At 40.1% G+C, this 18350-nt stretch overlaps 1 protein-coding gene across 1 annotated transcript in view; it reads right to left on the bottom strand.

The window, feature by feature from the left end:
• Window positions 1–9544: 9544 nt before the first annotated feature.
• Window positions 9545–18350, bottom strand: part of GRK5 (G protein-coupled receptor kinase 5) — a 174378-nt gene continuing 165572 nt past the window's right edge. Inside the window, exons 14-17 of the mRNA XM_009641436.2 lie at window positions 15798–15935; window positions 14821–14952; window positions 13941–14009; window positions 9545–10783 (exon numbers count right to left, since the gene is read on the bottom strand). Of these exons, the coding sequence (XP_009639731.2) occupies window positions 10754–10783; window positions 13941–14009; window positions 14821–14952; window positions 15798–15935 (369 nt within the window). The 3' untranslated portion in view covers window positions 9545–10753. The remainder of the gene's footprint in view (window positions 10784–13940; window positions 14010–14820; window positions 14953–15797; window positions 15936–18350) is intronic.

Below are 18350 nucleotides of genomic sequence, written 5' to 3'. Positions count from 1 at the left end.
TGTGCTCAATGTTTTTCATTCATTACCAATAGGCAACAGGCCAAATGCTGCTGATGGAGTGCTCTACTGAGACGCTGCTGGGTTCTGAAGCCAGATTTGTGCCTGGACTCGTAGCAAGTACCTAGACCTAATTAGCAATTGTCAAAAACTGAATGAATGATGGCCTTTTTTTATACCAAAGTCATTGTATGACTGAGTGCAAAATGTTCCCTGATGCCGCTGTGGCTGTCATCTACACACAGTATAGCCTTTCTTTTTATTGATTTGAAGCAGTAATATAACATTTCTTCCTTCAAGCTGAACTGCTAAGGGTTTTCAGAGAAAAAGCCATCATCTAGGCTAACTTGGTGTACAGAACCCAAATGTTGCTCCTGGTAGCTTGAGACAGGCTGAGGTATCTTGGAATAGCTGTGAGAAAGGTGGCAATGGCAGAGCAGTAACTTTGAAAACTCAGGGGACATTTAACCTTGGACAGGGAAAGGCAATCTTTTACATGGTGAATTTCTAGCAAAATTTTCTCGCAGCCAATAAAAGGACTCACTCAGGTGTTCCCCTGAAATCAACCTAAACACAACCACTGATATCAATGGGGGCTGGATCAGGCTTTGACTATTCAAGTAACTCAGGTATTAAATTGGTTGGTTAGCAAGGAAACAGGCAACCTATGATGGGCAAGGAGGAGAAAACTTGGTGCACATCTATGAGATGCTCCAGGGTAATAATAATAAACTTCATAGTTTTAAGATGTAGAAATGTATTGTATGTGAAAATTGCAATTCTTATATATATATATATGCTGTAATTCAGAGAAGTTACTTAGGAGTAAGGAAAAGGAAAAAGGATAAAAAACCCCTCTTATAAGTGGAAACAGCAGCTACAGGCTAATGAGATGGGAGAAGCTAAACCTGAATTTCTGTTAATAGAGACAGGTGAGAGAGAAATTCTTTCAGAAAATTAGACTTTCAGAGAAGCTACATGGAATTGTGGTGGTATATCAGAGTCAGTGGGAAGTACTGAACATAGTTTAACCTTAGCCCAATGGACTTGTGTTCCAGAAAGGGATTGGTTCCAAACTGCTAGGTCTTTAGGGCATTTGGATTAAGAACCTAAAATCTCCCCTAAGAGCTGTTTACTGCATGGAACCATATACTTAAGATCCTTTTGCTACTTAAGCCAGCATATTTTAATCCAGATTTCCTTCTCCTTTCTCCTCTGAATCCTCCCTCTCCCTTCCTCCCCTTATTTTAAATAGTTATCAAGAAATTATTTGGAAAGGCCAGACTTCAACCGACTTTTCCAGGATTTGGAAAGAGGAAAGAGCTCCTCATCACAGTTGAATAATTTTCCAAACAGAGCTTCATTAGCCCATTGCTCAGGGACCTCTTCAAGAGGCTACTTGAAAAGCCACCCAACAACCAGCAATGGCTTCCATGACAAACCACTCCAAGAGTATTTCATTGAGAGGCTAATGGGGCTTAGGAACTATGAAAGTAAGAGGTCTAATAGGAAGACAAATGTATTTGCTGATGAGAACCAGAACCCCTTCCTCACCCACAGAGGATCTCGGCACAGAAGCAGTTGCAGTACTGTGGTAATGATTGGGCATGAGAAGGAGAGTGAAGAGTCCTGCAGCTCAGCAAATCAAGACAACAAAAAAGTGATTGAGCATAATGATCATGAGGAAACACAGAATGTCCTGGACATCTACGAGGGTGGCATCCTGGACATTTTGACAATGCACATCACTGCTCCCCTAGAAGCATTTGTGCAAAAAAAATGATAAAGGAACTGGTTACAGTTTTTCGTGCAGTGAAAACCAGGAAGAATTGTTCCTGTTTAGCATCATTCTGCCTTGAATAGTTCACGTATGTCAGTCCACTCTCACACAGAAATGTGCTTGTTTGTGGGAGAATATGTTCTCTCATATTGTGTTCTTGATTAACATTGCATATATTTGTTTTCAACTATTTTTGGCAAAGAATCAGTATAATTGGACATAGTTGTGACATTATATACAGAGAGCCATGTTCTAAATACATGCACATATTATTTGAATACCTAAATTTCCTTAAAAAAAGCTGATTAGTGTCAGAGGAGCAGCTTGGTTTCCTATTGGTAGGTTTTAGGGTGCAGTTTGTATTAGCTAATCTGAAGACAGACTGTTGTGTTCTGCCTAGTTACTTTGCTTGTTTTAAGCCTCTTTGTTTTTATCACGCCATTTTGGCCCGACTCATTTATAGTATGTTTTGCACAGATGCAAACAGTTGATGAGAAATGGTTGATTTTCACTTGTTGCCATATGTAATTACCAGGTGGATAATTGTAAGTGTCTGATGGATGAAGAAGCAAACACAGACGTAAGTTTTACTTTTAAATATGATCGGCCATTATGGTTTCATTTTCAGACTCACAAACATTTGACTTAAAAAGCATTACAAGGGCAAAGATGAAAAAATGCTAGATTTAAGTGCAAATGATGGAATTAAGTATGAAAGAAAGCTCCTTTCCTCTGTCCTACTGTAAATGTGAGAACAACATAGCAAATTCCTAATGTAATTTGAACTTCGAATAGTTTATTGTATTTTAGTGTTTATAGTGGTCATGTAAGTATACAATGTCAGCTGCAACTGATTCTATTATGTGAAATGTCAATGTTTGATTCTACAGTACAGTGACTGAATATCAAACCCAAAGCAAGGCAATTACTTTGAGCTTCCAGAAAGAACTACTACTGCCTGTAGTGTCATCAGCAATAAATTCCTCATTACAGTGTTTGAGTTGATGTTTTTCTCGCTGCTTTTAGACTTATTTTAATATGAGTTAACAAGTAAGCCATGCCCCTGGCTAGACCTTATCCCTTTCAGTGCTGGCTTCTCTCCATCACTTTTACCCCCCTGTTCCTTCCATTTCTTCACGACTGGGAATACTTGCCCCAAGGTGTGTCTTGTCCCTTCTGCAGTTCATACTTTCCTTCTTCCCAGTACTCACCTATTTGCAGAAATATTTCTTCTACTGCACTGCCTCCTCAGCTCTTAGGCCTCATATTTCTGTCTTTCAGGGTGTGTGAGTGAATATCTGCAGAGAGGAGAAGGCAGATTAAGGAATCTCTCACATCCCTCCTGCCAGTCCCCTCAGGAAACAACCAAGAGTTTCCCCCCAAAAGGGAAGGGAAATAGCTAACACTCATTCCACATCCCTTTCCCAATCCTGGAATCAATAGCATCTAAGAGAACTGTGAGCTCTCAGTCCTTTGTGTGGGAGAGAAAGCAATATATATATATATATATTATATATAAAGCAAATTAGGTGAGATTTTCCCTGAAGGAAAATACTTTTTTATATTTAAATGAATGTCTGAAACACATAATGTATTAGCAGATGCCATAGAGGGGATGCATCTGGTTTTCATTGTAAATCTGCCAGAGGTTAGTTTCTGCTCTAGGAGTGAATGCATAATAATAACATACTGTTATGTGAGGGCATAATAATAACAGTGCATACGGACAAGGGAACAATATTAATGGAACACAGACAACCTTAATTATTTCTTTTCTTAATGATGTGGCTTTGCACCCTTAAATATGTGCTTCTCAAGTTTAGTTTCGCAAGTCACTTCCTACCTACAAGCCTTTTAAAAAAAGGCAAACTGCCTGCCTTCCTGCTCCTGATATTTTAATCATTATCACACTGCAATGAACCCAGATGCAGGTATGGAGCATCCTGAGCCTCTCTAGAGACCTCTGCCATATAAGCTAACAGAGATCCATGGAGCCTTGCACTGTTAAGGTGCTACTGGTGAATGGAGTTAAATTCAGTTGGTCACAAGTGGTGTTCCCCAGGGTTCAGTTTTGGGGCGAGTTCTGTTTAATATCTTTATGGATGACCTGGATGAGTGCACCCTCAGTAAGTGTGCAGATGACACCAAATTGGGTGGGAGTATTGATCTGCTGGAGGGTAGGAAGGCTCTACAGAGGGATCTGGACAGGCTGGGATGGATGTGTCGAGGCCAATTAACTGTATGAGGTTCAGCAAGGCTGAATATGAGCCAGCAGTGTGCCCAGGTGGCCAAGAGGGCCAGCAGGGCTAGGGAAGTGATCGTGCCTGGCATTGGCAAGGCTGCACCTTGAATGTTGTGTTCAGTTTTGGGCCCCTCATTACAGTAAAGACATTGCATTGCTGGAACATGTCCAGAGGAGAGCAACAAACTGGTGAGGGGTCTGGAGGACAAGTCTTACAAGGAGTGGCTGAGGGAACTGGGCCTGTTTGGTCTGGAAAAGAGTAGGCTGAGGGGAGACCTTATCGCTCTCCACAGTGACCTGAAAGGAGGGTGTAGCCAGGTGGGGCTCAGTCTCTTCTCCCAGGTAACGGGCAATAGGACCAGAGGAAATGGCCTTAAGTTGCACCAGGGGAGGTTGGTCAAGCATTGGAACAGGCTGCCTGGGGAAGTGGTTGAGTCCCCACCCCTGGAGGTATTTAAAAGACGTGTAGACGTGGTGCTTAGGGACATGGATTAGTGGTGGGATGGCAGGGTTAGATTAATGGTTGGACTTGATAATCTTAAAGGCCTTTTCCAACCTAAACTATTCTATGATTCTATGATGTTTGCTGACAGCAGAGGAACAAACATTCCTTGAATTAAGAAAAAATTTAGCAGTGAAACTGTAATTAAGAAAAATAGAATATCAGGTAAAATTTACCCAAGGGTCTGTAAATGGGCTACTCAAGCCTCTGCAGCAGAAATACTCTTCTCCACTCAGGACAATTCAGAGCACCAAGTTTTAATAGGCCCTATTTTAGTTTTATTTTTTACTTTTACTGTATACCAAATACGAAATAGAATGACAAAACCTAGCAAATTAGACTCTGACTTGGCAGAAACTTATATTGTCTCCTCCCCCAGAAGCACCCTATAGACCTGAAATTGCACAGTCAGGCCCATTTATGGTATTTTTCATCTATAAAGCACCCTAAGGATTTAAAAAAGTTGACATGCTTTTTTAATTGTATGTCCTTCAAAATATTGTAATGACTTTCCTCTGAGAAGCTGTTCATCTCATGCTGGAGATAATAGAAAAGTCTAAGGAAGATTACATCTCCCAAGAGGGAACATATCTAGATGTTGCTGTACAGAAAGGACATCAAGTCACAGAGAGAACAAAATCACCGAGAACTGTTAGAGGAGGAATAAAATTTCATCTCACATCCTCTCAGACTGCTAAAATCTTGTGAAAAGTGGCTTGGGTTTGTTTGGAAAATGATAATATGCACAACCTGAATTTATGTAGTCTATTACCTTAGGTTTTACTGTTGGACATAGCTGCTGCTTTCATGCAGATTATCTGTTTTCACAGTGATCTTTGATGAAACTTGATGCAAACACTGTTTGCCATTAGCAGTCTCATACAAATATTCTTTATGCCTCTGAATAATTCTTCTTTCTCCTCTTAAAGAAAAGCACTGCACCACTTTCCTCTGGTGATTTTGCAGCTACTCTTTATCTTTGTTTTAGATCTTTCTGTACGGAATACTGAAGAGCACACTTGGTTGGTGGTTGGTGTTGTTTTCCTTCTCTAAACACTTCCTCTCTGCCTAATTGGAGCTTAGGCAAAGTTCTCTGTAGGGCCTCATAAATCAGACAGTGCTCAACTTAAAAAAATAGTTCATGTCTTCTGAAGCCTGCATCCCTACTAGGGATTTTGTCATCCTTTCCTTGAACTTATTTTTAAGGTCAAAGCGCTGTGTTGGCTGACAGTTTGCAGTGCAGAGGAAGGCTGGGGATGTGAGGATGGAAGGCAGAGGAAGGACATCTCAGGGGAACACAACCTGTTTTCAGATGAGAATCTGAACCTCCACAAAGTGAGATACAACCTCAGTTTGGTTTTCAGTTCCCTCAATCTCTGTGAAGATGTGATGGGACAGAAAATACAAAAGACAGTAATATTAAAACATATGAAGCCACAAAGGCATCTAGCAAGATATGGGCTGCATCCCACTCTTGCTGTAATAATCTTTAAGATCCCAAGGACCTGAGGAAGTTCCATTTGATTATAAGCCTCATTAAAGCAAAATCTATAGTTTTCATGTATTTAAATTAAGGAATTTATTAAAAAAAAAAAAACAAAACCAAAGCCAAATAAACAATCAAAACAGTGGTTTGATCTAGATACAGCAGCACTGTGACATTACCAGGACATTATGTACGAAGAATCCAAGCAGCCATAGAACACAGAAGCCTTTATCTTCAGTAACAATCTCAAAATGAAACTAGCTTCATCAAACAATGTTAAAGATCTCCCTGGAAAGAGAAACAAAACCAAACAGACCCTCCCCACCCCTAACCCTTTGGATACTAGAATGATTTTTTTGTACAATACCAACAGCCACTAACTCTTCTAATTGAGAACACTTGCTTTAATTTATTACAAAAATGATCCGTTGACTCAGTTATGACAGACAACTTCTAACATTGCTTTAGAAGTGTCTGCTCCTCTTATAGACTACAGTATTAGAAGTGCTTAAAAACATTTAATCCTGGATATGCTCTTGAAATTCAATCAGAAGGATATTCTGTGTGTGTTTATATACCAAATATGATTTTTAATTTTTAAAGCAGGTGAAAAGACTAACCCTAATATGAAACTGTAATTTTACAATTCAATTATTAGTCAGATACGGGCAACCACATGATAGTTCATAAAATCTTTAGGTCTATCTACATTGCTCAGAAACACAAAATAAAGTTTTTACAACTTTTACCTTCAAAAGGCTAAAATGTTAAGTCTTTTAGAAGAGTGTCCAGTGTTTAAAAGAAATGCAATTAAGAGAGACCACATTCAATACACATGAAACATAACTCATTTGAGCTTGCTGATAAACATATCTAACAGCTGCGTGTGGGGTGATGAGAAAGGAAAACACATTTGTCATCCAGCCACTACCTGAAATGTTTCTTCTCTGGGAGTGAATCTTCTCTACATAACTGCTGACTCTCCAGAAAACCTGGACTTCTCCTTTGGAACCCGTTGATTCCAGGCATGTGGTTGCCTCTTTTGTCTCCATAACCAGGCAGTGAGTTGACCCAATGTTTGCCACGCATGCACCTTTGTGACTTCACACAGCATTTCACTTATTTGGTACCTAGGAATTAATTTGCAGGCTTGGACAAAAAAGTTGGCCAAGAACTGATGAATGCTGTTTTGTTTCCTTCCTCGTAACCATTTCTTTCCAATATAAAAAAGAAGTGTTTGTGTGAACGCCACAATTAGTAGCTAGCTCTTAAATAAGAAATGAATACTTTAACATTTGCACTATAATCTCATGTTCTGTTGGAGATGTCTTTACAGAAGTGCAGTGCATTCTGTTTCAATATCCATAAGGAACTAAGACAAACCAATAATAAAAAAAGAGCCCTAATTTACAAGAATCTTCTCCCTAGTCATGTAAATAAGAGCAGCTATATTAAGCCTATTTCACTTAAATAATAATACAAAGAGTTGATATTGATCTGTTTTATGCACAGACTCCAAAGTGCTTTCCATTGATAGACAGAGAGCATCCCTCCACGTTTAAGAATGGGAAAACAAAAATGCATGGAGGTTTGCTCAGGGCAGTGAAGAAAAACATGGGCAGAATAGGAATACAAACCACCACTTCTGGCTCTAGTACATAAACCAAGGAGAATACATTGTGCCAGCAGTAATATTAATTTTAATGAATAGGCAGCAATCTGTTTAAAATTATTTCTTTCATAAAGCCCATTTTTCAGTACGCTAGCTTCGCTGATCCAGCTGCAGCAGCTTGTATTTGTATTATCACAGAGACGTTTGGGGGAGGTGAGTGTATAATACTGTAGCATACTGCTGGCCTTCTCCTTCTTTGGTGGTTTCCCTAGAGGAAATAATTTGCAAAATTCTCTGAACCAATTTCTTTCTCTTTTCTTTTTGCAGTTAAGGACATAATGTTATTACCAGCCAACCCTGCATAAACAATATTATTTAGTTTAAAAAGAGATTGTGTCCTGCCCAGCACACAAAAGTGAAAAATTGTGTTTGTATTTTTTATTCTTACTCTAAAGTACTCTAAAATACTCTAGTATTTTAAATTGCAGGTCATATTTGTGGAAGGCTTGATGTAGACAGCTCTGGAACCTTTTGTCTTCCATGGAGCTATTGAGCAGAGTCATTCTCCTGAACTTCACTGCCAAATATTCCTCTCTGCACCCTCAGACTATCCTCAGGCAGGAGAGCTTGTAAGTTTGGACGGCTAGAGATCCTACAGGCTATTTTGTGCTTCATGCTACACACATGAAGGAAGATGGTCTACATCCCAAAGGGCATATTAACCCAAGGATGTTCCTTCAAAGCAAAGTCCAATCTTTTCAAAGATCATATGGGAAATGCTGAAAAGTGTCTGATGAATGCATTCATCTCATCTCCACTGAGAGACTTAACTTTGTGAGTATTACAAATACGAACTAAAAAAACCCCAAAACATGACTAACTGTGAAGCAGAGGTTAAAACACCCATATCTTGTCCACAATGACGTCAGGTCCTGTTTCGTGGATGTCCGTAAGAAGAAGCAATTGTGTTACAAGGGTTACAAGGGTGTGCATTTACACAAGTCTACACAAGGACCTCCTGACTGAGACTCTGGTACGTGGGAACAGAGTCCTTCATGCAGGCTGAGTGGATACCTGCTTGCCTCATCAACCTGACCCTCATAGAGATGATGTCTCTGAGCCACGGGCCAGACCTGATGCTTACTATGACCTGGTGTGTGTAATTTCAAGGTTACTCAAAAACTGTCAGCAACCAAGGAAGAATGTGCAGCAATGTGTGATAACAACTGCCATTGGACACTTGCTGAAGATACACACATTATGGTAGTTTTCACACTGTCCTCCAGAGCTCACAGCTTGTCTGTCTTCCTTGTCCTGCCCATGGTTTTATTAGTATTACAGATTGGTTCCCTGGTTTTCTTTTTAGCTGAGGCATCTCTACTGAAAAAGATCAACAGCAACTGGATTTGCAATGTGAGGGTTTGACAGACGAAGCAAAGAATTCAAGCTGGATCCTGAGGTCTGGTTGAATGACATTAAGAATCAGTGTCTTCAAATCAGATGCTTTACTGGGTCAGCCAAGTTTGATTCCTACTGCTGATGGTACTCTTAGCCATAGTTTCTGAGGGAGGGGATGACTGCAAATTGAGATGGTATCAAACCATTCTAATGGATAGCTGGTATTGTCTCTGAACTGCTGGTTACCACACCTGGTAATCACTAGGGCCAGAAGAATGCTGTGATTGTGAATTCTGCAGCTCCCTAATGCTCAGTTTGATCTCCAGTACCTGTTTGGTTTGATTATCTTCACACCTTTCCAAGCTTCACAAGCAAGTTATTGTTCAGAAACAACATCTGAGTCATGGCCATTCTTGTAAAAAAAATCTCTTTTTAGATAACCCAGGTCAAGAGTGCACATGTAAGGGTTTATTATTTGGGTTTTTTTCCTTCATATTATTTGGGGTTTTTTCCTTCATTATGCCTTAGTTTAAAAAACCCTCTCATCCATCCAAAGAGCAGGAAAAAATGCTGCAAGATTTAAGTGAGCCTTGAGAAACTGTGGAAAATGAATACCAAACACCTGAAACATAAAAGCCTGTAAACTAATGTTCATCAGACTACTACTCAGTAAAAATTTAAAAAATATGGTTGCACAATTCAGGATAAATTCAGATTGCAAAAGATTTCTGATTCTTTAAAAAAGCTAGGATTGCTCATCTGTCTATTTAAAACAAGCAATCAGATCTGAGGATATGCATTTTTTGGAAAGAATTTGTATTGTAATTGGAAAGGAGATATAGAAAATTAACCAGTCTGGAAAGCTATCAAGTAATTACTCCTTTCTGCTCCTTTGTTATGTGCAAAGCCACCTCAAAAACTATTCATTTTGAACCAAAATACTAAAAATCCCACTGCAAATGCTCTCCAAGTTTGTATGATGAAACCATTAAGTCTTTTTTTTTTTTTTAGCGTTCCTGAACAACCATGGCTCCCACTGTTTCTTGAATTTGGCTCCATGGAGCCAGATGCCAAGTGTCTGTGGAAGCCTGGCTGTGCAGGGGATTGCCTCAGCAGGGCTTCAGCCCTGAGTTCTGGTCTCATATTGCACCTGGTCACACAGTGGAAAGTGAGAGGACTATGGTCCTGCTCTAGTCCTGAGTGCAAGGTGAGCTGAATAATAAAAAAAAAAAAGAAAGAAAGAAAGAAAAAAAGAAGTAATAAAAAAGAAAATCCTGTGGGTTTTATTGTTGTAGGCAAACCCTGACTAGAAGATTCCTAGGACTGGTCATTATCACTAGTGATGTATGATATTGATTGAATCTTTCAGGGCTTGGATATTGAAAAAGTACAACAATTCTGCCACCCCAGCATTGTAATACTGTTTAAAGTCTGTCAGACAGGATAGCAACACATTAGGGATGCAGCATGAAATCTCCCTCAACTGATCTTCTTTTCTGTCTCTCCCCTTACTCACTCACTGCTCCCAAGGGGCTGGGGTCCAGGCTTGAAACTTCAGGCTGGCTTCATCCCAGGCTTGAAACTTCAAATGGACATAAGCATCCTTCTTCCATACCATCTTGACGATTCAGGATATCTAACCCTAGCAGAATGTCCTCCAAATTTCAGGACTCACTGAATGCAGCTCTTGTCATCTGAGGACTTTGCACTGTCCCTGTGTCTCCACTGCTAGAGTCCTAGAGGTGCCGAGTAAGAAACTGTCCCAGCTGAAAGGAGAGCAGGAGAAGGCACATTTGCTATCATTCAATGTTGTAATGTAAAAAAGTAACCCACCACTAGTAAGGCTGATAGCATGGTCATAAGGCCATCTACAATCTGTATTTGCAATTTGTTTACCAGCTTTAAGTAAGGGGTTTGTTGTTATTAGGATTTTATTTCCCAAGTGGGAGATGGTAAAGAAAGAAAATTTAGTCTTCATGTGCCAAATTGGTAACATAGGAGATGAAGCCTTTGGGCCAATAGCTGCAGTTTTATCAGATTTATCCAATGAAACATTAATGGACTAAGCCTTCCCCCAACCTTCTTTTTCCTTTTCTCATGGTGGCAGATAGATATTACCACTCATGTTTTTCTGATGGGGCAATATGTTCGTCTGTTCCTGCAAAGTGAGATAATGGCAGTAGTGGAAAAATAGCTTAATCTTTCATTCAAGTCCCCATCCAGCACCCCCTTTCTCTAGCACCAGTTGCACAGGATGAAATCAACTGACGGTGCACAACAGTACTGTTAGAAGGGGATGTCTCAGAGTGATAGAAACAGGTCAAAGCTGCACAACACTTACAGCTCTCCAAGAAAAACTAAGATGCATGTCTTATCTTGTCTAGGTACACTGATATACATCAATTGTCTGGCTAAGATCTGTTCCTTCACTTCTCACCTACATTTCTTGAAATCAGGTAGAATCCCGTATGTCATTGAAGAAGGCCTGTGAAAACCTCTCACAGCAAGGATGTCTTCATGCAGCGTGTGCTGAAGTGACTGATCAGATTCTCACTGACATAGGTAGCTTTATGTCAGGCCACGAGAACACAACTGGAGGTAATAGCCCCATCTGTGCATAGTGGCTTTCACCTCTACAATATTTCATTCCACTCCTGTCATGAAGCTGAAACCATTATAGATTTAGTTTATAGCTGATACAGAGAGAAAATTACTCAAAAAATCTGATCTATTACTGCCTCTCTAAATTCCTGCCTCTTCTGTAAGATCTGCAATGACATCATTTCACATGGGAGAGTGGCTGAAGCCCTCTCTTAGCACCACCGATACAGGGAAAAGGAATTTCTGGGCCATGCTGATCTGACTAAAAAGAGGAACAGCTTCTTGGTGGTGCTATGGCACACTTACACAGCTTCACTGCATGTCTACTAGTGACCAGGAAAACTGGAGGGTTTTGGAATGATGTGGACTTGCATCTTAACATATTTTACTCTTGACAAAGGTGCCAAAGCCCCACCTCCCTTTCTTGACTTTTCTCTGTCAGCTGCTTTATGCCAATTCTGGCCTTTTCCTGTCTCTCTCCCTCATAACCTCAAGCTGTTTTAGTACGTAATTCCTGTGACTTTCTCACTCAGAGCTTTGTCACTACTAACCTGCATCTTTTTTCCCTTCTGCATTGGCCAGATAGAACATATATGTGATAGTCTAATGAATTTTGTCGATTAAGACTTTCACTGGAACAGTGCTTCCTTGTACCCTGGGATAACTGCACTACTAGCTAACAGGGTTTTAGACACACCAGGCTGACCTTCAGATGCTCCTGACTGACCCAAAAGTGTAAAATCATCAGGCTACTCTAGCCGACATTGTAAAGAGCATGGTGAACCAACCTGTTTTACAGAATATGTTGGGTTATGGAGAGCCTGTCTGCACTTGAGGTAACAAAGGTTTTCCAATTCCTGTTGAAGGGAATTAACCATATTTCTGATCTGGTGTTCTTAATAATAATGGATAGTGGCATACTTGAGAAGAGCATGTTTCTGATGCCTGAAGTACTGCTACTGATCCTGACCAATCCTGCTTATACTAGTGGGAACAATGTTTTCATCAATGGTTAAAGGAACCTGGACAAAGAATGATGGAATCAAAAGTGGGATGTATTATTTCATAACAGACATTTTATTCAATTAAGTTGAGGACCTAATTGAGGGGATGAGTCATAGTGTGTTTGGCATAACACATGAAGAAGTCTAAGTGCAGACACAACCTACAGGTACTGCTACTGCTCAAAAGCAGCTCAGATCCCACTCTGAACCTCCCCACCTGAGCTCTAGAAAGCTGATAGGAAAGCACAAACCAGACTATTGAATTCCTCTCTTGCTACCTATTTGATATAAGCAACTGAGGAAAGGCCTTGGACTTTTGTCTGCAGCATGGAGTTTTGCTCTCATTTCAGCAGGTGCAGGTTTCAAGTCCTTGAAAAACAAATGGTCATCTGCTTTCCTGGTCACCTCTCACTCAGTTTTGTTCTTGCTGTCACTAGAAATGGCACAAAAGCTAGTGAAGGAGAAGCACTGAAAATAATCAAAAAGTTTTCAATGAGCTAACAATATAAGTAAGTGCAAATCTCAGCTGTGCTCGTCCCCTGACATCACAAACCTTAGGCATAGCAAGTAGCATTCCTGAATGCATCAGAATCTTGTCTTTTAGCATTTAATGCGAGACATTACAAACTAATGAAGAGGAGAAATGTATGCAGTGTTGCTGTAAACCAAATATACAGATGTAAAATAATTAAGAATAAACTGTTCCATAAAAATGCATGTCAGTAAAACCCAGTCTGATAAAGTGATTTATGAATAATTTTCTAGAATTTCTAAAAAGACTGATTTCTCATTTGAGGCTCTGGAAGTCTTGAGTCACATTTTTTTCTTTTAAAAAAATGTCTTAAAACACATGGCTTTACAACTGCTGCTTGGAAAATATACACCTCCAAAGTCTGACTTTCATTTAAATACAAATGTACAAAATGTAAACTGAGACAATAGAGAAATTTACAAAACTTTTCTTTAAAAATAATAAAGACAAAATTCAGTTCTAGTATGATGCTATTTAAATACGTGCAAGTAGTCATGTTCATTGAATTTCTATTGCAATGTTCTAAATAGACAAATTTGATTCACACAGTCTTGAGTGCCACCTCCAAAAACAGACCTGAGTGGAAAATTCTTCTTAAAATGCGAGGCTCCACTGGAAGGAATGGATAGAAAATCTCCATTTTTGGGAGATCCTTTTTTTTTTTTTCACTCATTGGTGGAGGCTCTCTCATCCATAGAGGCTCCATAGATTATAGTGGAAGGATGCAACACGTTGTTTCATAAAACTGAGTTGGAACTAGCTGCTTCCAGTGGAGTTTGAACTTACGTGATTTGAATTTAGGTGGTGATTTAAACTGGCCTTTGAATTTGGAGAACTCTTTGAATTGTTCTGATGCTGTAGAAAAAGGAAGACAATAACAATTAGATTCCCAAAACATACCATGCTTTCTCAAAGAGCAACATGTTCATTTTATGGTGATAATGTACTGACAGGCTGCAAGATTTTACTTTGAATATCTTCGGATATAAAATATTCTTCACTTTCTTACCTGTATTCTCTCTAGGTCAGGAAGACTATGGCACTTCCTGATGAATGCAGCAAAGAAGACTCACTCGAGCTCCAGGAGTCAAATCAATTCACTGCAAAATGTCATTATCTGCTAAATCTGACTAATATAGAGGATACCTGACAATGCTCAGGCATGGTTTTAACCCTACAGAAATAGATGGGTCTAAGAATGATAATGAGGTTTGCAAATGGTGCCATGGTGCCTCATGAAAGCTGTACATCACGTATTATCTGGTCTGCTCTCTTCTCTAGTGTCTTGCTTTCCTGCCATGACTACCTCACTCAACATTTGCATTTTCTTTTTTTTAACACATAAATGAAGGGTTTTCACAAGGAACTTATCAAAACCATATAACCATTTCAAAAGGTATGTCAGCATACCACTGAAAAATAGTTTGGGTAAAGAAGTTTTCAACCACTGGAAACAAAGATGATGAAAACCACTGGAACTTCTGGCAGTAAAAAGATCACAAGAGGTAGATGGGAAACCTGGGACAGGCAGGAAATTACCAGATAACAGTGACAGCAAGCCCTCTCTAAGACACACTGTCTTTCTCCTACAAAAATACTACCAGAACATGGCTGTGATACTGGGCATCTATGAGAGGTGCCTTGTCTTATTCATAAAAGATCTCACCTGTCGTTTAAATATTCTCTGTAGCAATCCTTTCTTGGGTGGCTCTGGGGGGTAGCTTTTGTTTAGGTCTGGTGAAATAGTACCATTTGGTCCAAATACATTCAGTTCTTTGAAACACTCTGTTTCTATCATCTAGTGGTATATAATAAGAAAGAAAAAAAGAAATCATACATATGCATCAAATATATTCCAGCAGTTCTAGGTAGTTCAAAGTTGGGATCAGGACCAGCAGCTTGAGCAGTATGTCAGGAGAGTTAATAGTTGAATTCCTGATGGTGGCTATAGAAGGTAAATAGGATGTATAACAAAAAAGAGAGGCTGAGTCTGCTCTACATGTTTGCACATCAATCTTATTAGAAGTTGCCCCATAATGCTTTCTGTTATTTTCTTTAGCACTGGGGATAATATTGGGTAAAGACAGGCATACAAAATCCCAGTTATTAGCACCCCTCTGCCCAAGCAAATCTGCCAGATTTGGCTCTGATCCAGAGCTGCAATATGAAACCCACTGTTGGCTGCGTTTTGATATCAAACAGAAACAAAGACCCAGATCTGGAAACCCTTGGAGCAGTTCAAGGTCCAGAGTCAACTGTTGCAGCTGGGAACCACTGCAAGTATAAGACAATGGGTGAGATCAGGATCGTCAATGGAGGAACCTTCCATTAGGTCTTCCAGCCATCCCATGGAAGTTCCTCAGAGCTGTTGTCACAACACCTCTGTAGCAATCCAGGAGAAGGAAGCACAGTAGGATCCTTGCCAATTTACACAAATATGCAGAGCCAACAGATACAGTCATCTGTGCCTGACATCTGTGGTACCTTATAGATCTTGAAAGAGGCCATTTGTAACTTATGAAAGCATTAGAGACTGGCAAAGTATCCAGTAGCTATATATTACTGAAAATATACAGCTCCTCTTGAACCATCTGTGTTAGGGGTTTTACTGGAGTAATTTTACTACTAATTTTACAGCCTTACCTCATTTTGCCATGGAATAGACACTGATCCCGTGGAAAACTTGGAATAGAAATCATCGTCTGTTTGGTCCAAGTTAACTCCTTTCACTGTGGAGAATTGCTCGATGTCTAACACATCCTTGCAGTATACTGCTCTGGGCTATCTCAGCAGAAAAAAAAAGAAAAACAGCGAGAGAAAAAAATAGTTCTGAGTCTGACCTTGCGCTTTCATTCACAGATTCAGTCAAGTGAAAATGCCTAACAACAAGTGACTATCTGCATCCTGCTTCTCTAGACTTGCTCTGCTCTGCATGTTTATCATCAAAGGCTGACTTGGCTTTGTTAAGCTTCCCACTTTGAAGTTCTTAAAGTATCAGCGCAACCAAAGTGGGTTTTAGTCATCCATGTAGCATATGGCTAAGAGGTAAGGGGAAAAGGACAAAAAGAGCAAGAAAACAAAAATCAAATCCTCCAGTAGTCTTTTCTTTTAGAGAAGGAACAACAGAAAACTAGAATGTTTATGAGTGACACACTGGAGACAGCCCTGAAAAGGGACCTCACATAGAAGTATCCTGCTCAGATAGCTATGGCGTTTGCAGCTTAAAAATTTAAAGGAATGCATACTAATTGCTAAAGAAAACAGAAGAGGTTTGGCATGTTTCCATTGTTTTTATTAATAGCTCAGCTGCTGGAAGCTGTCCAGAATCACCTCTATTAACTCTTTTAACTTGGCTGTCTTTCTTCAGACAAACAATCAAATGGCTTTGCCTTTTTAAACTGCTTAATTTTCTGGGATGACAGCAACAGGACTATTTGCAGTGACACTGCGTTTAGCTCATATTCCAGCAGTCAGCCACAGAAAGCAAGAAGAGTCATCACTGGCTGCCTGTCAGTTAGTGTGGTCATCTGCAAGCCTAGAGTTAGTGTGGTCATCTGATGTGCCCATCAACAACATAGTTACTCTCAGATGCATAGGAATAATTGAGGGGTGGCCTGTGGGACTAGCCTGACCTGCTGATCTCAAGCACATGTTGAATCCTACTTTCTACACATGGTACCATGACTGCAAAGCCCAGGGGTCCAATTGCGCAGTATTTTATCTAGATCTGAGCAGTGTGACCAGACAAATCAAGTTGATTCCTGACAGAAATCCTAGTTGCCAGAGGCTGCATCCTTCTGCATTCCTGACGGCTGCAATCCACAACATTTTTTGTGGAGACAGAGTAGTCTAGAAGAGGATGGAGAGACATGGGTTGGATTAAAACCTCTGCCATTGGCTATATAGCTTTGGGTGATTCAGCTGACTTCAGTAAAGACTTGGAAATCTATGGATGAAGTGAAAAATAAATTAGATTAGGGGCAGCTCTTGAGTTCCCAATAAATAGCCATAAAAATTTATGTGCCTCTGCTTTATCAAATATGTCTATAAAAGGTGTCTCCTAGGCCTTACATGCCACAGTTAAGCTTTTAATACACTCTGGTGGATCCCAGATTTGAGCCCAGAATTTTCTAATTTTCTACATCAGAAAGTAGCTCATCTCCTATTTCTTCCCACTAAAGCAGGTCGTAACATCATGGGCTAATTGGCAAGAATAACTAGGCCGCATAGTAAAATGTAACACAAAACCAGAGCAGCTAAAGTAAACTTTTGTAGCGTTCAAACCACTTTGGTTTGGTTGAGTTTGCAGCAATGTGAATGAGAATTGCCAAGATGTTACTTTCCTTAATATGTTAAAATGGCAGTGTTTACCTAGAACCATATGGGAACTTTAAGGATAGAGGGTCTAACCAGAAAGAGAGCCCTGCAGGAGGAAAATAATCAGGTAACTGTGCACTGGGGTAGAGAACTATACCACAAAAGGGTGGAAAAAGTTTTCATCTTGCCAATGCAACAAAGGCTTTCAGCATGTGCAAGACTGCTGTGTAAACCTGAGTAAGGACTCAGTGCTGGGTTCTGCACCCCATGAACACCAGTAAATTCAAAATGCTCTCTCAGGTCCAAGTCACCTCCTCTGCTTGAGGTGACACTTGATGTCTGAACCTGGTTCAGACTGTCTGTAACAAATGCCTATTTTCATGATGATCCTATCCATTCCTCAGTTCCATAGAGCTTTGGACTTTGTAACTCTGGTTTCACCTCAGTGTATATATCTATATATCTGTATGCATACATGTGGCTTTCATTGCTGGCTGTTCCGAGCACCACCTGGTCCTGTGCATACTTATTCTTACGCTACTGTTGTGGATAAAGGAATACAAAGGTCTCAGTTTAAAGTTTGGGAACTGAGGCATGACCAGATCAAGTGGTGCCTCCAGTGCCACACAGGAAGAATGTGGTAAAATGAGTGGGAATGAATCAAGCCCCAGGTTACCACCCTATGTGGAGGCCCACCCTCCCTGTGTGCACACATCTGCAGAGCAGCTCTCCTCTTCCTCCCAGCCTCCCCACTCCAGCCCTACTGCTTATCACATCTTCCTCGGGCAGCTACCCATGCAGAGAGTGATGACAGCTCTGAGAGAGAGAGGTCATTTTAGAAACAAATCTCTTGAAAGAGGCCACTGGGGTTCTTCCTAT

Source organism: Egretta garzetta, unplaced genomic scaffold, assembly GCF_000687185.1.
Source record: "Egretta garzetta isolate BGI_Z169 unplaced genomic scaffold, ASM68718v1 scaffold486, whole genome shotgun sequence".
NCBI classification, from domain to species: domain Eukaryota; kingdom Metazoa; phylum Chordata; class Aves; order Pelecaniformes; family Ardeidae; genus Egretta; species Egretta garzetta.
Note: the sequence above shows the minus strand (reverse complement) of the source record. Positions and strands in the feature narration are given on the sequence as shown.